The sequence below is a fragment of the Podarcis cretensis genome, assembly GCF_951804945.1.
Source record: "Podarcis cretensis genome assembly, chromosome: 3".
NCBI classification, from domain to species: Eukaryota; Metazoa; Chordata; class Lepidosauria; order Squamata; family Lacertidae; genus Podarcis; species Podarcis cretensis.
In genome coordinates, this window is record NC_137172.1 from 50,943,330 (window position 1) to 50,968,142 (window position 24,813).

Below are 24,813 nucleotides of genomic sequence, written 5' to 3' on the forward strand. Positions count from 1 at the left end.
GATCTGCTGTTACCTTAAATGATACAAACATTTTGTGTGTGTGTGTCTTCTTTGCAGGGTCTCCTCCAAAATATTCATTTAGTTTTTGGAACATCAATAGAGGATGTCTTGCGCAGCAAAGGATGCCTGAGGAGCCAGTCCGGTAAGAAGAAGAAAAAATGCCATTCTTATTGCTCGCAGTAATTTGAGGGAGTGGCCACACATACCAGTTTCTATTGGCTCCTTCCGATAATATGCAGAATGAAGAAACCAATTAAAATCTGTACTGACAGAGAGTTCTGCAAAGGCTCAGTTTCATGCTGCTGTCAGATGAGCTTCACCAACTGGGGCGACAACCAATCACGTCTACAGATGACCTCTGTGATGGAGCTTAGGATGGGTTTAGACCAGGCATCCCCAAACTCGGCCCTCCAGATGTTTTGGGACTACAATTCCCATCATCCCTGACCACTGGTCCTGTTAGCTAGGAATGATGGGAGTTGTAGTCCCCAAACATCTGGAGGGCTGAGTTTGGGGATGCCTGGTTTAGGCTGTCTCTAAGGTACAATGGACCTAAATTGTTCAGGGCTTTGTATCTCCTTTGTACTATAAAGAATGATATTGCCAGGTGACTCTTTTGTATGAATGCTGATCTTTAAAGAAGCATCATTTATCCTTGACACACATATACAAGAGAGGATTTTAGGTCCAAACATCTCCCCAGACATGTTATTTATTACTTATTTTAAAAGGCTAAAGCTTCCCCCCTTTTTTGCCTCTCTCTTAAGACACAAAGCCTGAGACAAGTGAACGTAAACATTTGTGATCAAATGTGAAGTATTTGGTGAGCTGCATTGAAAGGCCGGGTTCTACTTTTCAATATGAATAAATAAAATTGCTCATTAGTAGTAGCATTTCCACTTGGAACCATTTTGACTTTCAGAGTAAATCGTGTTTACTACCAGGGGAAAAAAACCAGAAAGTGGAAAGATGCAAGGCTCCCATCATAGGCTGGTCCCAGATGTTGCCTTTCACTTCCACAGGCTGTCTGCCCTTATTGCTTCTGCCATAGCTTGTGCCAACAAAGCTACTGCACTGACTTTAGTAATCTTAAAAACATTCAGTTCAAAATCTGAAATTAATGATCTCAAAAGTGTCACATGTGGGACTTACATAATTTTTCATGGCAAGAATACGTCTTTTCATTGAGTCAAGATGACACTCAAACAAGTGGCATTTCATGATAAATTACTTTATTGTGCTGTGTTGCATTTTTAGAGTTTCCGGTCTACAGCCAAGATATTTAAAGTTCTTAGCTCTGGAAACAATTCATTATAAACTTTTGGAAAATGTTTACTTAACTGTTGTCACCATGTTTAGATTGATTAGCTCCATTAGCTGCAATTAATCATTTCCCTGCCCAAAGTTTTTTGTTGATTCTTTAGCTGTATTTCTATGTCTTTGTTTATTTTCAGATCTAATATGCAGTTCTGCCCTTTATAATATTATTTGCTGTCCTGGAATCATTCCTGATTTACATTAATACATCAAGTCAGATCATGACCTTCTTCGATTATTTTTGTTACCGTGCCATTGATAGTACAAGCAAAGGAATAGAGTGACAGATTTATGAGCAAGTTTTAAGGGCCACCCTCGAGTGGGCTCCTCCCTTTGTTGTAATACTGAAAAATAGAATGGCTTTGGCAGGGTTTGCATGACATGGTAAGCCAAACTATGGCCACATGGATGTGTAGGCTCCTCAAGAGAAGCTCTCAGCTGCTTTGCTCCTTCCTGGTCTTTTTTGTTCCTCATCCCACACTGTGATAAACTAAGCCGTGGTATGGCATCCTGTGTTGTCTGAACCAGGACTTGTGGTTAAGCTCTCTCCTAACTAAGTCCAAGGTATCATCAAGGTTTATTCTTAGCTGCAGCTCATGGGTTGCAAGGAGAGAGCTAAACTATGAGCCTGGGTTTGCCCAACATGCTAAGCCAAACCTTGTTTTAGCTCAGCAAAGTGCAGGGCTAAAAAAGACCAGGGATCAGCAAGGTAGCTATGAGCTCTTCTCTGGGAGACCACACTTTTGTGTGGTCCTGGTAATCCTTACTGCGAATGAGGCCTTTATAATGCAATGCCATTTGGTAAATGAGTTTGTATTCTGTTCACCACCACTAAACATATGGCTGCTTTAGTATTTCTTGAGGGTACCTAAGGAACATTAGTTTTAGTGAAAATATGTGAGGTATGATGCACAGATCAAGCCTACATGCTTACTCAGAAGTAGATCCCAGTGGGTGGAAGCCAATATAGTGCTAAGTCTCTCCTTCCGTCAGGGCAAAGATTTCTCCTTGGAAAGTGGGATGTTTCTTGCTTTCCTCCCCCTGTTTTCCCCTAAATTTGTTCTAGGGGTTCCCCTCTGGAGCAAGCATTTGGGGAAAGCATGGGACACGCTGGGGGGAGGAGAATGCAGAAAGTCTTGTTACACAAATGGAGATCCTTGCACTGATGGGACACAGCAGTTATATACCACACACCAATTTCAGTAGGACGTCCTCTCTGGTACATATGCATAGCATCTACCTGACATCATAGAATGGGGATGGCCATGCTTGCCTGTGGCCTATGAAGTATTCAATGCCCTCAACCTGATGAGTGGTAGGAGCGCAGCTTGCTCCAATAGCACAGCAGGGGTGGCTTGCCAGATGTGGTTGGACTCCAGCTCCCATAATCTCTGGTCATTGGCTATGTTGCCTGGAGCTGATGGGAGTTGGAGTCCAGCAACACCTGGAAGTCCAGCAACATCTGAAGGTCCACAAGTTCCTGATCCCTGATTTTATTTCTGCTTGTGATTTAGTATATAGTATGCTGTACCTGATGATGTGCACTCCATTTACAGCCGAATTGTGCCAATTTTATTGTAGGGTCTCTCCACTCCTGAGGGGGTTAGTTTGTGCAGCAGAATAAACTTTCAGCCCCCAAACTGCTCTCTGCAGTGGCTCCCAAGAATGTGGGAAATCACCACCTCAACAATAAAAGATGAGCTCCTATAAGTCATACTGAAAGTTGCCCAAAATCATAATGATGTAAAGGTATCAGAGTATTGTCTTGCATATCTACAATGAGATGCATGTCATCTGAATTTGCACTATTTTTAAATATGTGGCTGAGATGCCAAGAGGATGACAGTAACACAGCTCCGTGCGTGCAAAGGAAATGCTTGCTACTCTTTCCCCATTCAGTGATCTGGTTTTGGCCAAGAAACATAACAACTAGGGGAGGAAGCGTCCCTGAGTTTACAGTCTGGTTATGTTGTCAGTACATGCTCTTTTGGCATAAGCACTGTGCCAGCAGCAAGTATGCTTTGACTGACGTATATTGCTGCTTGCAAAAGCATCTGCTGCAAATGCGTCTGCTTAGAAAAAGCTATGCTGCTTGGGCTTCTTCATTCCCTTCAGACACACATTTAAAATAAATTGTGCTGGGTAGGGCTATGCTGAACCTTTACTTCCTTGATTTTGGAAGCCAGAAAGTAGTGCTCGGAGAGAATAACATTCCCTGAAAAAAGAACCTTGCAAGGAAAAGCCTATGCACATTTACTCAGAATTAAGTTGCACTTGGTTTAATGGGCCTTACTCGCAACTAAAGGTGTATAGGGTTGCAGTCTTAATTCATCCTTTTTCGTGGCTTCTTGCCACTGCTTATATCTATAGCTATTGCTTTCAATTAATCAAGCCAAAATGTTCCTCTTATCAGCACTGTGTTCTTATAATTCTTTGGGACTAAAATGTCAACAAGCATTCAACCCATTCTTGCCACCGTGCCAGAGTGATCATGAAACCCTGGGAACATGTGATACTACATCATCATCATCATCATCATCATCATCATATTTGTATACAACCCTTTATCCATAGATCTCAGGGTGGTTCACAACATAAAATTACAATATAAAAACCACAAAATACATAATAAAAATAAGAACAAAAGCAAACTAATAATCCCCCTTCCCACAACACATTTAAAAGGGCATCAGATGTCAAACAGTTAGACTTAAGCTTTTAAGTGGATAGTATTTAACATTGCATATGTTCAATTGCCCTGTCCTGTGTTCCTAAAAGACTTTTCCATTGCCTCTAAACCTGCAGACCTCTTTGAGAGCTGGAATCTAAACTGTGAAAAGGAATGACTATAATTGGAAGGGGCCGACATCCAATCCTTCTGTTATACCCTTGAGTATAATTTGGCATCAAACTTGTTCCAAGAGAGATACAGTTACAATCCACCTTTAGTACCAATGTATAATTTGAGCCAAAAGTTGTAATCAGGGAAAAGCTGTTGCATATACGTAATGGGTTTTATTTTACTTCCTCCCTTCCAGCTGAAGTGAACACAATCAACGAGAGCACCGAGATCCTTCACCTTCCTTCTGTCATGACAGAGTATGTTGGTGAAAACACAGAGAAAAAGGCAGAATTCTGTGATCGCTCTTGTGAAGAGCTGGGGTCTATGTTTACGGAACTCACTGGACTGCGTATTGTTGTCAACAGCTTAACAGAAAAGTTAGAAAAAGTGGTAGGTATCCGGGCAGGGGTACCTTTACCTTTTATCACAAGTGTATTCTGCTCTAGATGTCTGCTCATTCATTTGCAGCGATTGCTCCTCAAGATCAGCAACAACAAATGAACAGTCAAGTCACTGGCACTACAATAAATCCTTTGTTTGGGTATCTACCAGACATTGATAAAGAGAACACTTATACATGTTGGAAACATACCAAAATATTGTATGAAAATTGTCTGAGAATAGTGGGATGGTGTATTAGTTCTGATGTCACCTCAGGAGATTCCCATGTTATGGGAGGACACACTAGGTAGAAAATTCTGAGTGCTGTGAAAGGGTGGAGTGGCTTGTGTTCTAGGTTCTAGCCATCCAGCCATGCCCTTCTCAAGGATGTTCCATTCCATTCTCTCTCCCTCAGCTTTCCCTTCTCCCCCCACCCAACAATCAGTTAGCAATCTTCAGCCAGTTAGCCTGCTGGGGCTTTGAGTGTGTTTGTGTGCTGCTCAACACACAAGTTGAAAGACATTGCAAGGTGTACCAATGTACACAGGTAGATCTCAGCCATGCAAGGAGGGGGACCTTCATTGGGCAGGGTCCCTGTTCACGAGAAGGAGCTCTACCAGTTTACATCTGTAGGCGGAGAGAACTCCTGTCATCTGTTGAACAAGCAGACATCCATAGAGCATGGCAATGATGAGTTAGACTGCTGGGCTCCGCAACCGGCTTCCATATGTTTTTTCAGCACATGGAATGATTCGTGTGAACCACATTAAGGACAGCCTTGATGCTGCTTTGTCGTGGGAGACAGCTGGATGATATTTTGTTCCAGTTGCCAGAGAAAGGATGAACACACAGGCCCCAGGGTTTGGGGGGCGGGGAGAGAAAGGGTGGAGAGAGAGGGTGACAATTGAGAGGACTAGATTTGCCTCCGTGCTCAAATGGTGTGGTTAGGTTAGTGCCAGGTGATTTGGCACCATCTAGATACCTGTGTGACACTGGCAAAACTGCCCTCTCCACCACATGCAGGGTACTGTTGCACTTGCTGGTGCAACTATTGCATTACAGCAACTGCATTTAGGAGTCTGATTACTGGGATGCAGGGACTTGCTGGTAGGTAGCTGTGCCTTCTGGGACAATGTCACAGGGGCAGATGAGGGAAGGATAAGTGACCCCCCTACCCAGTTCCATGCCTACCCATCTCCTGGAAAACCGTAGTCCCTGGAAAGGCTCTTGGTGGCTAATCCTTAAAGTATTTGTGTGTTGCACATACTACCACTGCCAGGGGTGACATGTCCCATTTTGCCACTTGAGGTGACATGGAACGTGCCTGCTGCACTGCGCCACTGCCACTGGCAGAGAAGCAGCATCGACATCAGCATCAATATCCAGCGAGATCTCATGAGAGTTCACTGAAAATCACCAGATCTCTTGTGCTCTGTGAAATCTTGCAAGCTTTTGGTGAGATCTCACAGCAAATCAGCACTGATGCTGCACACCACTTCTCTGCCAGCGGTGGAAGTGGTGGGGCAGGTGGGGTGCCTTCAGGGGCTCCCACCTTTTGAGGTGGCTGCTTCACCCTACCTCACGAAGTCATCAGGCCAGCCCTGATCATTGCACGGTGTTAATGCATATGCAGGCACCCTGGTAAATCATATAGAAAATACATGAATGTGCCTTGTTTGTCATTGCCTGTCTTTTGTTAATAATAATAATAATAATAATAATAATAATAATAATTTATTATTTATACCCCGCCCATCTGGCTGGGCCTCCCCAGCCACTCTGGGCGGCTTCCAAAAGAATATTAAAATACTATGATACATCAAACATTAAAAGCATCCCTTTGTTCCATTGTCTGCTTTAGTCTGTGTTATGAATCAACTTCACATATTTGAAAAAGTCCTGAAGTAGTCTAGCACATGTCTCAAGAGTGAAATCATCTTTCAATTTGAGGAAGATGAGTGATACTCTACAATCTCTTCAGTAGAATTTATGGAGATCTGTGTAAGTGCTGCAAGCCCAGATTGTAACATTAGCTGGGACGTTTGCGCCCAGAGGAACAGTGCACTCACTGAATTGTTTGCTTCTTTTCTGGCTCAGTTTAGCTGGGTGAAAGAAGGAATCTGTTCTGAGCAGCTTAGCTTCCTATGCTGAGGGTTAGTGAGAGTTTCACCCTTCCCTGACTATGGTGCATTGCAAAAAGGCCAACTCATTGCTACCTGTTTCATTGTACAGTCTGAGGTGAATGAGAAAATTGTGTCGGAACTGCTTGGCCCCAACAAAACACTCAAGAACCAGTCGGCTTGTTGGCAAGATGGCCGTGAGTTTATGAATAATTCACATTGGGTTGTGGACAGCTGCACGAAATGTCACTGCCAGGTAAGGCATCAATGAATCATTTACCCTTCCCCACCCAATCACACGGAGTTTTTTTTCAGCTGCATCCAATCAAGTGTACATTGGTACTTTGGTTCCCAAAATCAATCCATTCTGGAAGTCTGTTTGACTTTCAAAACGTTCGCAAACCATCGCCCCAAAACGTTCGCAAACCAAGGCGCAAATTCTGATTGACTGTTTGGCCCCGGAAACAATGCCAACAGCTGAAATAGACATTTGGCTTCCAAAAAACTTTTGTAAATTGGAACACTTACTGGGTTTGCGACATCCAGGAGCCGATTTGTTCAGGAGCCAAGCTGTTCGGGAACCAAGGTACCACTGTAATGGGTTATTTTAATAGGCATCTATCTCTTTCTGTTGGGCTTTGCACTGCCCTATAATTTCAATTTATTATTATTATTTATTTGGCAGGTTGCCTTTGCTAAACTGTTATGATGGACAGCCACATATTCTTGGGGTTGAATCAATGGATTGCCACTCATGCAGACTGCCACTCACGCAATGGGATTTCCCCTTCCTCTTCCATAACCCTCCAGAGCAGATTTTGGAGGAATGTAAGGAGCTGCAGAGTGGCGAAGAAGGGCAATTCCCATTGTGTGGATGGAAATCTGCTCACCTCACCCCAAGTTGAATTCCTTGGCCTTTAGTAGCCAGGGCCGTCCTCTCTCCCTCATGCTGCACCACTAACTAAATCTGGCGTCATCAACCCTAATGGGGATGCAGCTGTATAGTTTGGCCCACCTGCTGTCACTGATGCAAAACTACAAGCTTTATTATTGATCGACTAGAGGGTGTTATAGCCCGTTCTTCTGTGTGACATCTCATATTGTCAGCTGCATAAGTCTCTGATGGAAAATAGCATGGTGCCAGTTGCACTTTTTGATGTGCATTTTTTGTCAGTAAGGTAAACTTAGGTACTCAAGCCTAATTCCTGCAATGAACATTTTGCCTTGCAGAGGGTTGGCCTGGAGAACCCTTGGATCCCTCCCAACTCTGCAATTCTATGATTATATTACTTTTTCCTTCATTTGAAGAATGTCCTGCCAAAAGATAGGGTATTTAGATTGACTGATATTGGAGTAATGGTTCCATGTGTTTTTCCCCCCCTTTGCCCATACAGAACTCTAAAACGATATGCAATAAAATCACATGCCCAGCTGTTCACTGTGTCAGCCCCACTTTTATTGATGGCGAGTGCTGCCCTGTCTGCTCTCACTGTAAGTATGGCATGCAAGGATAGCTTATTGTTAAAAGCTTGCATAGTAGGGAAGTCTCAGCTTGAATACCTCTTGCTGGGTCTACAAAGAGCAAGGCTGCAGATGATTCCAGCTAGACTTCCTTTGTCAGTGTTGCACACTCAACTAGCTATACACTATGTGCTGTTACTGCTTGGGTGATTCCTGAATGTTTTGCCATCTGCATCATTTTCTTCATTTGAGGAAACTACTGCAGGGAATAACATATGACAGAAGGAGGAGCAGGAGAGGTGCAAGATTCTGACTTCTGGGATGATTGCCATTTTGCTAAGGCAGGGACCCTGTGACCCTCCAGTTATTGCTGAACTGCAACTCCCATCAGCCTCAGCCAGCATGGCCAGGAGTCAGGGCTGATGGGAGCTGTAGTCCACATTGAAGTGATCATCTTCACACAGGGATTTCCCACTTCAGTTTTTACAAGGGGAAGAGGTTGCCGGTTTACTGCTGTGTGATGCTCACGTTCCATGTGAACAAACCAAGTATATCAGTGAGAAGCCTTGAGAAACTACCTTTCTCTCAGAGAAGAGAGATTTGCATGTGGAGAGCAAATTTTCAAATGGGACACTTAAAAAGAAGATGTTATTGAAGTAAATCAAACAAAAATAACAGAGGTACAAAAAAGCAACACAGTATATCAGAGAAACTTACTATTAAGTTGGTAGAGTACTTAAGACCATTAGGAAATCTACATATCACATTGCACTGTGCAGAGGGAGTCCTTTGTGTCTATCTTGGTTGTATATAAAATAAATTCCCACCAAACCACATAGAATTTTTCCAGGGTCCATCAAGCCTTTGGCAACATGTAATTTATGAGTTGTTTTCCCCCCAGTTAATGCTAAAATCCATGTATTATTATACTAAAGCGAATATCACAAGTCCTGTAAGGATTTCCATTTGGGGGCAACTGAGGTTTTGGCAGCCACTAGTAGCCACGTCAAGAGGTCCTGAGAGCTGAAACCTTTCAAATTGTTTGCCCCATAGATTTTGTAAACAAAGTGGCAGTGAGGCTGGAATGTGATGTTTGAGTATTTTGGTCATTTCTTGACAATTGTCCAGAATTTGAATACTTGTGAGCAGCCCCAACACAGAACACTATTGGAGCACATAGCTCTATAGACCAAATGGACAATATGCTTTGATAGTGATGTGTAAGTCAAACAATGCCAACAATAATAATGTGCAGCTAGTTGGGCTGTGTCTATTCAGTGCTTCAGGCTGTATATGGGCTTAAGCTTTGAAGAGTTAACCCAACAGATGCATTGGTTCACCTGTTTATTTTGGCTTATTTTTTGGCTCCCTAATGTATCTGCAAATTCCAGCAGGCTTTTACATGTGAACAAGACCGTTCAGGGCACCTCTATGATTCTTCTGATTTGCAGCTGACGACAGTGAAGAAGGCTGGTCACCCTGGTCTGAATGGACAGAATGCTCTGTCACTTGTGGATCTGGAACCCAGCAACGAGGAAGGTCATGCGATGTCACCAGCAATACCTGCCGAGGGCCCTCCATTCAAACAAGAACCTGTTCCCTCGGGAAATGCGACAATCGCAGTGAGTGTTTGTAATGTCAAGCTTTTATCTTTGTAATTTCTCCTTTGCTTCTCAAACAAACAAATGCTACTCACCTGGAATCAATCTTGTATGCAAAAGAAACACATCCACGCATGAAAGAGCTTGTGTGACATTTTTTTTTAGATTCATCAGATGTTTAGATGTGACCTGAACTACTCTCCTTACCCACAAGTCAAAGAGGTAGATAATAGATAATTGACAGGTGAGGACACCTCTCTTTGTGTCCCACATAGGACTATTCAGCTATGGTTAGCATATGGGGGCAGTAAACATATGGCCACTTTGACATTGATAGACATGGCTGAAAGTTGGTGTGAACTGTCAGATAATCACAGCTTCTAGTGGTATTTGTACTGCAGATACAGTTTTCCTTACGTTGCTAGGCATTAAAGGGGAATTTCCATTAGAGCCTTTGAGGATTTAGGGACAGGGCCTTGAACTGTGATTCTTTTTCTCTCCTTGATCAGTACGGCAAGATGGCGGCTGGAGCCACTGGTCCCCTTGGTCTTCCTGTTCTGTGACCTGCGGGGTAGGCAACATAACTCGCATACGTCTCTGCAATTCCCCCATCCCACAGATGGGTGGGAAAGGCTGCAAAGGAAGTGGAAGGGAAACAAAAGAATGTGAAGGAGTCCCATGTCCGAGTAAGTGTTTTGGTTTGCATTCAGCCTCTGATAAGGCTGCAGTCTAGATGTCAACATTACTCAAGCTGAAATAACCTAACCTATACATTTGGGATCAGCAACTGGGGCTCTGTTAGTCTGAATCCACATCTACTTGGCCCTTCAGATAAAGTGATAAAAAGTATGCAAGCCATAAAGGAATCTATGGCAGTAGAACTTTCTGGCACACTATTTTAGAGGGTCTGCCTTGAACGGGCAACTTTTTACTCACTTTTCAAAGAACCCCTTCTGGAAAGCTGGTTGCTGTGCAAGGCAATAAATAAATTAAGTAACAGGTGGTGTGGGTGGCATCACTCATCTGACCTCTGGTCTACCAGGAGGTAGAGGGGGAAAGCATGAGTTGGCATGGTGGAAATGCACCAGTGAGAACACCAGATCAACTCACTCTACTGCCTCCAATTCCTGGTAAGAGGTAGTGATGCAGAAGTCAGGTGACTGATGGTGCTCCACCACATGGTCCACTGCTGAATAGAATATCATAACATTCTACTAGACTTAGGCTGCATTTCTGTGCACATTTATGAGGCAGTAAGTCACACTGAAATCAATGGAACTCACCTATGCAGGGGTCCACTATTTGCTCAGAGGTTTCCTAGGTTTATATTGGTTAGTGTAGATGTTCTATAATTGATGTTCTATAATGGAAGCCTAACATTATTCTCATTATTTGAGTTTAACATCTGCATGAAAAGCATGTTCTAGCAGGAGAGTGAAGTCTACAGTTTCATATGTAACCAGTAATGAAATTCAAATAGAAGAACCTCAGTCTTATATCATGAAATTTGCATCTTCCTATTATGTTTATTTCAATGAAAATGGGCTGAAACTGCTATCGCCTGAGGATGTGCAATGTTTTCATAAACTGATATCTACCTTTCAACTACTAATTGCTTCTTCACAACCTATTTGTTGATCATTCTTCCTGATTTGTTTGCCTACAGTTTTCAGGGAGGTTAGACAATGTCAGCTTTATAGTGAGCATTCATTCTGATTAGGAGGCTATATAACAACATCTTCCAGATCTTTCCTCCATCAATTTCTGTACTGCAAAATGTATTGGGTTTTTTTTTTTTGGGGGGGGGGGGGTTTGGATGCGAGGGTAAAGCAGATTTGTTGTGCAAGAGCATCAAATCTTCTTTGATTGTGCAATCTGAATTTGCCAGGGTACATCTGAATCCCACTTGCAAAATCACACCCAGTCTTTTCTATGAAAATGACATAATTCAGATTTATTGCATGTATTTGTATATATGCATGGGCAAAGTCATGTGGAGAGAAACCTGGGGTAGATTACTATGTGGGCAAAAATATGCATTCTATCTTGCACTGAAGAAGAAGAAGAAGAAGAAGAAGAGTTTGGATTTGATTTCCCGCTTTATCACTACCCTAAGGAGTCTCAAAGCGGCTAACATTCTCCTTTCCCTTCCTCCCCCACAACAAACACTCTGTGAGGTGAGTGGGGCTGAGAGACTTCAAGGAAGTGTGACTGGCCCAAGGTCACCCAGCAGCTGCATGTGGAGGAGAGGAGACGCGAACCCGGTTCCCCAGATTACGAGACTACCGCTCTTAACCACTACACCACACTGGCTCTCACTGCATTTTCCTACCAGAGTGCCAGTTGTCTTATTGGATTCAGGGGACTGAAGAGGCTGCCATCTACAACCCTTTTGTTTTAGTTACCCCACTGAAGTGAATGGGGTACTTCTGAGTAGGAGGATTGTGGATTATGGCCAAAACAGAATTTGCAGTTTGAGCAGATTCTTTTCAGGTTCCTTGACTAGACCAGAAAGACAATTTGTATTCATTGTACAGTGGTGCCCCGCAAGACGAACGCCTCGCAAGATGGAAAACCCACTAGACAAAAGGGTTTTCTGTTTTGGAGGCGCTTCGCAAAACGAATTTCCCTATGGGCTTGCTTCGCAAGACAAAAATGTCTTGCGAGTTCCTGCGGGTTTTTCCCCCTTTCCCCCCTTTTTCTAAGCCGCTAAACCGCTTATCAGCTGATCCGCTAAGATGATAAGCCGCTAAAAGCCGCTAAACCGCTAATAGCGCTAATCCGCTAAGATGTCAATGGGCTTGCTTTGCAAGATGAAAAAAGCGCTATACGAAGAGACTCACGGAACGGATTAATTTCATCTTGCGAGGCACCACTGTACTAGTGAAGTGGCCAGGTGAAATAACTTCTTGACATCACTGAATGACACCACTCTGTGTGGTCAGTGTTTTGTTTTCTTAACTGTACTGTGCTTGCCCATGCTAATTTTTCCTGTTGCCTGTCCTACTCCAGTCAATGGTCGATGGAGCCCTTGGTCTCCTTGGTCTGCATGCACTGTTACCTGTGGCGGAGGCATTCGGGAAAGATCTCGTCTCTGCAACAGCCCAGAGCCTCAGTACGGTGGAAAGGCATGTATGGGAGATGTCATACAGCATGATATGTGCAACAAACAGGATTGTCCAATAGGTGAGTGTGGAATGTGCTGGATAGTTAGCTGTGTTCTAAACAAAGATACCCAAGTATACTTCATGCCTCACATGGTACTCCAAACCATTCTGCTAGACCAGCCTACGATTGTTGGAGCAGCAACTGCACAGTGGCAGAACATAGGATTTGTATGCAGCAGGCTTTGGGCTGGGTTCAGCTAATGGGTCCTGCCTGTGGAAGCTCACACAAGGACTTGCCAGCACAATGGGGCTTTCTCCCCACTCCCACTGATTGGCTTGGGATGTGTGTGTCAGAAGAACGCCAAGAACAGTGCACAGGGGAAGGAGAGGAGAGATTGCTCCTCTAGCACAAGCCTGACAGAACAATTTCCTTAATGCTATATTGAATTCCTTCTCTGAGATTCAGTCACTGCCATCTCCAGTTAGAAGGATCTTGGCTGAGAGTGCTAAGAAAGGCACCTGCCTGAAACTGGAGAGTGGCTTCCAGTCTGGAGTAGACATTTTGAGCTGGCAGTTTCAGACATACTCCATCCTTACTGCTGTGCCTTTGTATACAACTTGTCCTTTGGGCATCGTCGATCTGGGACTGGTATAAAATATATTTGTAGTAAATTTTAATACAGTTGCTTCGAAGTGGGTGGGGAGATTTAATATAGAAATGATGTAAAGCTGTTTTTCTTCCTCTGTATTCAGATAAGGAGATTGGCTTAGTACTGGCACAATTAATGCTCTTTCCCCTTGCTTTGGCAGATGGATGTTTGTCAAACCCTTGCTTTCCTGGAGCAGAATGCAACAGCTTCCCGGATGGTTCTTGGTCCTGTGGTGCATGTCCTGCTGGTTACCTAGGAAACGGAACAGTCTGCGAAGACCTTGATGAGGTAGACACAGTTTTGGTTCATACAAATTGCTGTTTTGACCCCACCCAATGGAAACACTTAGCCAACTTCATTGGAGGTTCCTCAGTGATATAACTCAATACTTCTTTCTGGTTGTGTGTGTGTGTCTTTGTTTTTTGCAGTGTGCAGTAGTGCCAGACGTTTGCTTTAAGTTAAATCAGAACCACCGTTGTGTAAACACCAATCCTGGATTCCATTGCTTGCCATGCCCTCCTCGCTACAAAGGAAGTCAGCCTTATGGGGTGGGCCTAGAGGCTGCCAAGAAAGAAAAACAAGTAAGTGCTGTTGAAAGAAGGCCAGTAACGGGATGGAAAATGTGATACATCTGCTATAAAAGTATGGCACAAAGAGGGTGATGAAGTATCAGTCCTGAAGACTTCATTGTCTTGGAGCATCTCGAAATGAGCAAGAGTGCAGCTTGCATGTTTAATAATGTACTCCTTAGATTGGAAACCTGGCATTCAAAACCACTCCAAACTTTTAAATAAATTGATCTCAAAAGTCATTTCTTTATATTAAAAAAAAAAAAAAATTAGGGCCAATTGAAAAGGGCCAAGAAGGTGTAACAGTGCATAAGAGGCGAGGGATTAATTCTTCACATAGCACAGGATGTAATGATGGCTGCTAACTTGGATGATTTTAAAATGGGATTAGAGAAATCTATGGAAAGGCTACTAGTTGTGATAGCTATACATTATCCCCAGTAACAAAGGCAATATGCCTCTCTGACTGAACACAAACAGGGAGAGTGCTCTCGCGCTCATGTTCTGTTTCTGGGTTTCTCACGCTCATCTTGTGAGAACAAAATACTGGAGCAGATGGGTCTATGGTCTGATCCAGAAAGCCTGTTCTTATGTTAGCCCTTCAGCCACAGGTTCTTCACTAACATATTCTTAATGCATTGCACTTGAGAACCAGCACAATTAATATAAGGGATTGTTTGACACACTCTGTATGAAATAGGTCACTTTGGGGAGATCTTTATTCAGTGAACACGAGAAAATGCAACTAAATTAGATTTGATAAAAAGACATTCCCCACCCTCATTTTAAAATAGTTTCATTGGGTTTTACTCAGTCCCTTCATAGTTCTCCATGTTCTGGCTGACACGGTTTGTGAAGTCTAAATGTGAAACATCCGTTAATGTTAAACTACTCTAGCAAAGCTGTCAATCAAAACAATAGCAATACAGAAGTACCAGTCAGGACTTGTGGAAAAGAAATCACAGTCCATTAGGCTGTCTCTCTATGTAAAAACAAAAACAAAAACCCAAAGGCAGCTAAATAGCTGGTTTGGTGCTACATCCTGAAACTGCTGCAAAGGAAATGGGTGGGGTTGATTTACGTTAGTTAATGACATCCAGAATCAGCAAATGTAAGAGAATTTTTGTGAATTCTGCTTAAGGCGACTCTTTAGTTAAATAAAGCATTATTCATAATTACTGCATTGACAAACGTGTGCAGCTAATTAGCTCAGTCAGCAAGGAAATGTTCCTTGAGGCTCTGCCCAGGATTTTAATAAAAGGTTGTTAAATCTGGGCCCAGCTAAAGAATGTGTGGCTCAAAGCTCAACAATATTATGGGAAACTAAAACTGCTGTTTATCTACTCTTCTGAATAATCAGATATTTTGGATGCTTCATGTGTCATTTGAGGGTAGTGTGTTGCCTGCTTGACTATCGGTACTGAAAACTGTTTAAAACAAGGCATTTGAAAAACAGACATTTTGGGCCAACTTAGTTGAATTCAAATTTGGCTTTGAATGGTTTTTCCAGCACTATGTGGAACTGAATAGGTCTTGCCATCCTAAGCATCTCTTCTCTTGTGTTGTTAGCACAATTCTCACCCACAGATACCGTTGTGGTCCCAGCCATTCCAGGCAGGTTTTCCTGGTCCCAGCCACCATATATTGTCCTGTTCCTAAAGTCACCTGTACTGCAGAAAGTATCCTGCAAATTCTTTTCAAGCATTGTAAGTTGCTATGATGAGGATGACATCAAAGCAAATATATAATAAACAGGCTCATGTCCCTGTAGCTCATAATAAATTTATTTAGAGAAAATAAAATGGGATACCTTGCATCAAAGCATCACTGTCTCCTCCTCCAATTTAGCTGGGTCTGGTGCTGCAGTTATTTAGCTTAATTTAGCCCCAGACCCTTATGCCCCTACAGAAGCATGGTCTGAATGATTATGATTTGCTTTTTCAGGTATGTGAACCTGCCAATCCTTGCAAAGACAAGACACACAACTGTCACAGGTCAGCCGAGTGCATCTACCTTGGGCATTTCAGTGACCCCATGTACAAGTGTGAATGTAGGACAGGCTATGCTGGTGATGGATTCATTTGTGGTGAAGATTCTGATCTGGATGGATGGCCCAATCATAACTTGGTCTGTGCTGCCAATGCAACTTATCACTGCATAAAAGTAAGTAAGAAGCAATGGAAACACCATAAATGTCTCAATGAAGGGCAGTTGATGAAGGGCAAGTCTAGTGATAGCCTCCGGTGACCATCATTTTCTGAATGATTTGTTAGGCCACTGTTGAAATAAATATTTTTCCAAGGTTGGTAGGTCTCTCAGTTTAGAGAATCTGTCCATTTTGGGCTCCTAGTCTACCAAAATTATATTCCTCTTATGATCCACCAAAAAGATATGACTGGATAGACATGTCAGAATTGGGATCATTCCACTGAAATAGTTGAATGCACAATGTATTGTTGTTAGAATTAGAATTTATATACTGCCCTATACCCGGAGGTCTCGGGGCAGCCCATTGCTTCATGCAAGGGCAGTGCTTCTGTCAACTTGCTACACCATCCTTTCATCACAAAATACGGCTTAGTCAGGTTACTGATAACATACCCTCTCAACAGGTTAACCAAATAAACCAGTGAAAAGCAGATGAGTAAGTGCTGAAGACACCCTTTATCAGACCAATACAAAGTATATCACACCCCAACAGCAAGTGAATTGAAACAAACCAGAATTTTGTGCCTTAATTTAAACTTACTTTAAACTGCGAGAAATGCTTGTAACTTGAAGCTGAATGTGACTTTATAAGCGTGGGGGATGGATCTAGTAATGGATTTCTTTTTTCCTGCTTTTCCATGAACAGGGAGGGAGTATTAAATGTTCCTTGAGCATACAATTGAGATGTCAAATTCTTTCTGCCCTGGCTAATGTCTGCTCATTTGTTAATGTGACCAACTCAGCATATATGGTTCATTCTTTCTTTCTTTTTGGTTCCTGTCACCAGGACGTACTTCATTTGATTCAAGAAGAATCAAGAACTGCTTTCATTAAAAGACAAAAAACCAAACTCAAACATGCGGAATTCATTTAGGGGAGGTTCTTCCCAAAAGCCAAACCCATTATTTTTGTAGTACATATGTTGATTTAATAAAGGTTAAATGCTTTCCTTTAAAGCAATCTAGCAAAAATATAAGGTGGTAACCATCATCGGATATCATTCCACTTTAGCAATATAATCCAACACAAACCAAAGGCTGCCTAAAAGTGTGTGAAAATTAATTGAATACATATGCATGTTGACTTTAGAAAAGACTTCAAAATTCCCGTTTTGAATTTGCCCAGTGTCGTATTTTAGTCTCCGGAGAGGCATACAAACATTTAGTCAGAGTTTGGCATTATTATCAATTTGTGAAATAGAAGCGTGTGTCAATCTGGGGTTGTCTGTTTTTACAGGATAACTGTCCTCTTCTGCCTAATTCTGGACAAGAAGACTTCGATAAAGATGGAAAGGGAGACGCCTGTGATGAGGATGATGATAACGATGGTGTTGAGGATGATAAAGTAAGCTTGTTTTCATTAACCCATTTTCTCCTTTCAGAGGAAATAAATATGGACACCATTAAGAAGTTGTTGGTATATTTGCTGCATTCTCATTTCTCTACGTCTGTTGTCAGATATCAGAATTTAAACTGTACCATTTGGGATACCACTATTGCTTACAGATGTCGCTGATCATTACTTGTTCCACATTTCAGACCAACAGAAATTCTCAAAGAATGGCACACTCTATGGGATTTTTACAGCTGTTTTGTTGGCTTGTCGTATTCATATGGGGAAAGGTTGAAAGACATTGAGTCTAGCAGAGTGTGTGAGAGAGTGATAGTCTTACATATGCCTCATTTGATGCTAATTTACTATTATTAGCAGTATTTACATGAAACCCTTGTGAACCCCAGTAGGTATATGCTATTTGATTTACAGAAAGGGAAAAGGTTGATTGGAAATATAATGGTCTCTGAGCTATGCTTACACATCTTTTCTTTAATCTTTTCCCTTTTTTAGGACAACTGCCCCCTGATTTTTAATCCCCGTCAATTTGATTATGACAAGGACGAAGTTGGTGACCGCTGTGATAATTGCCCCTATGTGCACAATCCTGCTCAGATTGACACTGATAATAATGGAGAGGGTGATGCATGTGCGGTGGATATTGATGGCGATGGTAAATTCTTATTCATTCTCATATATTTTGTTTCTGTTCAACGTGGGAGAAACAGGTTCAAAATAAGCTATTGCTCTCACCCTTGTGAAAAACTGTATCAAATCAATCCATGCATTGAAGGCAAAGGATAGGGTTGCCTCATTTGCAAAAAAGAGGACGCTATGACAACTCTCATTTTAAACACCCCTCCTATATGTAAGTGATAAAAGCTGTGATATATTGCTGAGGGGGGCAGGAGAAGAGAAGAGGAAAGCAAGCATTTTCAACCACCAGTTATGTTTATGAAGGATTTCTTAATCAAACGAAATCTTAGTGGTGTACCTAAAACTTATGGTTTGGTGTGGTTTACTGGGCAAATAATTTCATGGTAAAGTTTTTGCCATTTCCTCAAACCAGTTCTGGAACAGAATGGACTATTTGCATAGTCTCTCTGACAAGTCTTTAATGATCTTATAACGGGAAAGGTACTCTTTAAGAACCCAGGTCCCATTTTTAAGAATATAACATTCACTTGATATAATAATTTCAGAAGTAATGAAAATTATGGCCCAGCAATACCCATATTCTTTCTAATAATTTATGCTGTCAAATATGCTCGCATGAAGAGCCACACTTGAATCGCCAGCCAAATCAAATGTCTTCACCCAATGTGTTTGCCAAAACGCCTTAGGAGAAAAAAGGAAATTTCTTTTGGATGCTACAATAATAAGGATCCCAAGTTACATTTTTGGCTCAGGAAGGAGGAAAAAACCAACAGTGACATTTCAGGTTATTAAACTGGCAAACCTGACCTGAACAGTAGCCCAGTACTGAAAAAACCTACCAACCTAAATATCTTTGGTGTTTTTGGAATGCCTCTAGGCTTGTGGTTTTTGGCATGACTTGGAAGCAGAAGCTTCAGTGTCCTTAGAGGGACGTTGCTGCTGCATTTCCTGGCAGTTTTCAGCACTGGAGAAAAAACCCTGTTAAGCCTCAGATTTGATTCAATAAATGTGTAAAATGTTGGGTGTGTGTATCAGTAGATATCTAAAACCCTTGAAGGTTTTCCATAGTATGGAGTTTCCATTAACACTCGTGGTTATTTATTTAGACATATCTAAATATCCAAGGCAGCTTACAATCAAAATATATATCATTGCAATAAAAATAAAAAATATATAAACCAGTATTCCTGGAAAGGGTTTTCTTCTCATCTCCTCCAAATATTGTAAGAATTAGCAAAAACTTTTATTACTAAAAAATAAATGAAATCTGAAATCTAAAACAAACTGTATAAACCTCAGGTCAGCTCAGGGGATACATTTCATAGTAAATTTTATAGTATTGATTTAGGACATTTGTTGACCGCCTAATCAACAGATTCCTCTGGACTGTTTACACAGAGTTCAAACAATAAAAATATTCTAGGGGACTGCACAAACCACAAGATTTGGATCAGACCTCATTTTGCTGCTTCAGGAAACTGTTTGCCTTGGTCCAAGTTGTTTCATAAGCTGCCCATCAGAGTATTGCTCTCTCCCAATCACTATTGGATAAAATCTGAAAAGTTGGACTGCCCTATCTTGAAAGGTCTGGATGAATCGACTACCTTCAATTGAGAATGGAAGCTCATAGGTCATCAATTGATTTGTCACAAAATAGAGTGGTTTTGTTCTTACCTTCTCACTGTCACCAGAAAATGTGCCAGGCAAATCTTTTATGTGACCAAGAGTTGGGCAGAGAGGGGTCACCACAGAGCTGAATTAGGGAAAGAGCCATCCTAAAAGTATTTCACCAACCATGGGACCAGCTAGTACAACCCTACAGACTTTATAGTATATATAAAGGTAAAGGTACCCCTGCCCGTATGGGCCAGTCTTGACAGACTCTGGGGTTGTGCGCCCATCTCACTTAAGAGGCCAGGGGCCAGCGCTGTCCGGAGACACTTCCAGGTCACGTGGCCAGCGTGACATCGCTGCTCTGGCGAGCCAGAGCCACACACGGAAATGCCGTTTACCTTCCCGCCAGTAAGCGGTCCCTATTTATCTACTTGCACCCGGGGGTGCTTTCGAACTGCTAGGTTGGCAGGCGCTGGGACCGAGCAGCGGGAGCGCACCCCGCCGCGGGGATTCGAACTGCTGACCTTTTGATCGGCAAGCCCTAGGCGCTGAGGCTTTAACCCACAGCGCCACCCGCGTCCCCTATATATAGCCTTGTATAAAAGGGGTTGTAACTTAGGGAAGGCACAGCAAGACAAGTGCACCCCAGTTAACAAGCAAAGGACAAAGCAGTAGTGCTATCAGTTCAAGATATAATGTGTGCCACCTAGCATGGAGAGACCAGGCTTAAATACAAAAGTTCACTGGGTGAACATGGTCCCGTCATTGTCTCTTGGACACACTTAGTTTCCAGTGAGAATGAAATGGGGAAAATTCTCATTCATGGTTGTGCTAGTTTCTTGGAAACCAGTGCATGTTGCTTGATGCAAGTGGAATCTGAACATAACGCTTTTGTTTGAATTGCTTTTTTCCCATCCTGGCAGATGTTTTCAATGAACGCGATAACTGCCCATATGTCTACAACACAGACCAGAGAGATACAGATGGAGATGGAGTTGGTGATCACTGCGATAACTGCCCACTGGTGCACAATCCTGATCAGGTTGGTAGCATATACATGGGGGGGACTGTATGGATGTGAAGAACCTCTGCCTTCACCCTTGTAGAGGTACCACTACACCGTACTGTGTACTATTAACACAGGCTGCCTTTTGCCTGCTTTGAGGGATATTTCAGCAAGGCTTGTTGTTCCTTTCTCCCCTTTTCAAGATCTAAATTCATACCTGGTTGGATTTAGGGGTAAATAAGGTTTTTGTTATTGCAGAGATACTCAGTGTTCCAATTATATGCTTTTGGGGGTAGATTGTTTGAAGATGCAGGAAAGCTAGAATAAAGAAGAGCTTTTGTTCATGAATAGTCTTCCATCCCTCTTCCTAACAGGGAGTCTTCTAGTTTGAGTTCATACATGCATCCAGCAACCACCCTGTGAGGTGATGACTTGTATGTGTGACATCATACATCCAACACCACATGTGGAGATTCCACTCCCAGCCTGCAATATTTTCAATGAAGGCAGCTCACACATTCAGTTCCAAGTCATCCACCACCAGAATCCTGTGCATGTCAACTCAGAAAATCTGACTCCCAGTTTCACCCCAGGAACATCTCCTGCTATTTTCTCAATTAAAGGTAAAAAAAGGACCCCTGGACGGTTAAGTCCAGTCAAACTTGACTATGGGGTATGGTGCTCATCTCGCTTCAGGCTGAGGGAGCCAGCATTTGTCCACAGACAGCTTTCAGGGTCATGTGGCCAGCATGACTAAACCACTTCTGGTGCAATGGAATACTGCGACGGAAACCAGAGTGCACAGAAATGCCGTTTGCTTTCCTGCCACAGTGGTACCAATTTATGTACTTGAAGTGGTGTGCTTTCGAAGTGCTAGGTTGGCAGGAGCTGAGACAGAGCAACGGGAGCTCACCCTGTCACGGGGATTCGAACTGTCAACCTTCTAATCAGCAAGCCCAAGAGGTTCAGTGGTTTAGACCACAGTGTCACCCATTTCCCTTTCTCAATTAAGCCCCAATATATACAAGAGATCACCCCTTTCTGATTGTCACTAGTTTCTCGCCAGGTTGGTTCTGATGAAGGAGAAGGTGGGGAGCACATGAGATTTATGTGTGAAACAAACTGTGTGCCTCTGGGAGAGATTATGTATATGTATGTGCTTTTTTATTTGGCCCACCAGGCACTTTAAAATGGGTAACACAACTCCCAGACCACAATGGGCTTTCCAGCTCTGCATTTCAGAAATGCTACGTTCTAGACTTACTTGTAATTGTATTCGGGAAGTGGGAGGGGAAACCACCCAGTTTACGTAGAATTAATATGGTTCTGTTCAGTCACAGGGCACATGTTTATATTAAAGGCAAATGTTGGTGGCAAACTGCATAGTTTGAGGTAAATTGAATGCCCAGGTTATTTTAAAAAAGAAAGAGTTCAGCTTTTCAAGTTTTCAAAGCTCTGACACAACAGCTTTGCCTTTGATTTGGATGAATGGTCTGGAATTTCTAATTGCGCAAAGTTATTGCCGTTGGCTTCTCGGGGCATATATATACATAAAAACCCTGAAAGCAGCTGAGGTCAATAGCAGTCACTCATAACATAAGAATGCTGCCTAGGCAAGAGAAGTTTCTCACGAGAGCAGCGCCACTTTTCTCATCTGCAAAATCTTACAAAGGGGCCTAAGGCTAGAACTGAGATCTGTTGAGGACGTCAAAGGTCTTCCTGTGTGTTGGCACCAATTTCATTCATTAAAATGCCTGCATTGCATTTTCATCTTGCACTCTTCTTAACAGATACTTTGGGGGCAGATGCCAAATGCTTACAGTATGAAAACAGATGCAAAAAAGAGAGAAAAGACCACGATTCTGGAAGAATTAATGTTATGTTGGAAAAAGTTGTATGAGTTAAAGATCAGTTAGAAAACATCTCTTCAAGCATACCGCCACCTACCCTGATAATCTACTTTTTCAGCTTAGTCAGCCTCTGTTCTATGCAAGAAATCACATAGAAACCATGCTTCTCAAACTTCTGATAAATGACACATTTCGTCCTTCCATTAAAATTGGAGGGATCCTATAGGGCTTGCATCTGTTTGCTTTTAGGACTAAAAAATGTAAAGGTAAAGGGACCCCTGACCATTAGGTTCAGTCGGGACTGACTCTGGGGTTGCGGTGCTCATCTCGCTTTATTGGCGGAGGGAGTCGGAGTACAGCTTCCGGGTCATGTGGCCAGCATGACTAAGCTGCTTCTGGCGAACCAGAGCAGCACACGGAAACGCTGTTTACCTTCCCACAGGAGTGGTACCTATTTATCTACTTGCACTTTGATGTGCTTTCGAACTGCTAGGTTGGCAGGAGCAGGGATTGAGCAACGGGAGCTCACCCCGTCGCGGGGATTCGAACCGCCGACCTTACGACTGGCAAGTCCTAGGCTCTGTGGTTTAACCCACAGCGCCACCCGCGTCCCGTAGACGTGCTTTCGAACTGCTAGGTTGGCAGGAGCAGGGACCGAGCAACGGGAGCTCACCCCGCCGTGGGGATTTGAACCGCCAACCTTCTGATCGGCAAGTCCTAGGCTCTGTGGTTTAACCCACAACGCCACCCGTGTCCCAGGTGGGATATAAATTTGTTGTTTAGTTGTTTAGTCGTGTCCGACTCTTCGTGACCCCATGGACCAGAGCATGCCAGGCACTCCTGTCTTCCACTGCCTCCTGCAGTGGGATATAAATACAACAGATAAATAAAAGTAAGTAAGTAATTAAGGGTATCGGCTTAAGAGTCAGTAGATTTAAATGAGGAATTTGAAATAAGAATCTATTTTGCAAGTTTGGGATATCTCAGTATGTTTATAGAATATTACTTTTCAGATTGCCTTCATTATACATAAACATTTCTGAAGGGAACCATTAACAGTGTGATCATGTGGTTCCCCCGCCTTTTTTGGTTCACTGTTTCAAAAATTCAGATCTTGTTTCCTGTCCCCACCTTTAGACTGATGTGGACAATGACCTGGTTGGAGATCAGTGTGACAACAATCAAGACATAGATGAAGATGGCCACCAGAATAACAAAGACAATTGTCCGTACATTTCCAATGCCAATCAGGCTGACCATGACAAAGATGGTAAAGGGGATGCTTGTGATTCTGATGATGACAATGATGGCATCCCAGACGACCGGGACAACTGCCGACTCACATACAACCCTGACCAGAAGGATTCTGATGGTAAGCCTATGGGCACTTTAAAGACATATACGGTGGCATATCCTTTTGTGTACTACAGTCACCTTCAGGCATACAATGGTGTGCTCCAGGGATGGAGAACCTATTCCCCTCCAGATGTTGTAGACTACAACTCACATCATCTCTACCATGCTGGCTGAGGTTGTTGGGAATTGGAAGCTGACAACATCTAGAGGGCCAGAAGCCCACCTTCCCTGCTGCAGTCCATGAAAGCTTATGCCATGGTAGATTTGTTAGTGCCATAGACTTGGGGGTTTCTTGAGTGAAGACTAAAGATGGTGGTGTGGTGCCCTTGATCTCTCTCCAGCTGAGTCGGTGCTGCGTATTGGGACTGAGAGCAAGACAGGGGAGGTGGCGGCGAGGTTGGCCTAGTGAAAACATGCCAGCAGAAATGCCAGGTTGGCTCAGCCAGTGTATTTGCACAGTGTTTTTGCCTTGTTCTCCATCCATCTTGGATTGCAGCAGTGACTCATCCACAGGGAGTGGAGGTCAGCAGTGCAGCCCTACCATAGCATCTGCTACTTGCTTGGCATATGCGTTGGAAAGCTGATCAAAGTTTGACTTGTTTCTATCACAGATGAGTCTGTCCAGGTGTGTTCGCACCCAGCTGCTGGCATGCCTGTAGTGTTGCATCCAGTTCTGAAAGTATTCCTAGGTCTGGAGAATTCACAGGTGGTCTCCTTTTAATGGTGTACTTCTTTTAAGCGC

The 24,813-nt window shown here is 42.9% G+C and overlaps 1 protein-coding gene across 1 annotated transcript in view; it reads left to right on the forward strand.

Moving 5' to 3' along the window:
* Positions 1–24,813, forward strand: part of THBS2 (thrombospondin 2) — a 48,247-nt gene that overhangs the window by 8,553 nt on the left and 14,881 nt on the right. Inside the window, exons 4-17 of the mRNA XM_079971325.1 lie at positions 58–142; positions 4,356–4,549; positions 6,773–6,916; positions 8,055–8,151; positions 9,573–9,743; positions 10,232–10,408; positions 12,735–12,908; positions 13,640–13,767; positions 13,908–14,060; positions 15,993–16,211; positions 17,493–17,600; positions 18,102–18,261; positions 20,783–20,901; positions 23,853–24,087. Of these exons, the coding sequence (XP_079827451.1) occupies positions 58–142; positions 4,356–4,549; positions 6,773–6,916; positions 8,055–8,151; positions 9,573–9,743; positions 10,232–10,408; positions 12,735–12,908; positions 13,640–13,767; positions 13,908–14,060; positions 15,993–16,211; positions 17,493–17,600; positions 18,102–18,261; positions 20,783–20,901; positions 23,853–24,087 (2,164 nt within the window). The remainder of the gene's footprint in view (positions 1–57; positions 143–4,355; positions 4,550–6,772; positions 6,917–8,054; positions 8,152–9,572; positions 9,744–10,231; positions 10,409–12,734; positions 12,909–13,639; positions 13,768–13,907; positions 14,061–15,992; positions 16,212–17,492; positions 17,601–18,101; positions 18,262–20,782; positions 20,902–23,852; positions 24,088–24,813) is intronic.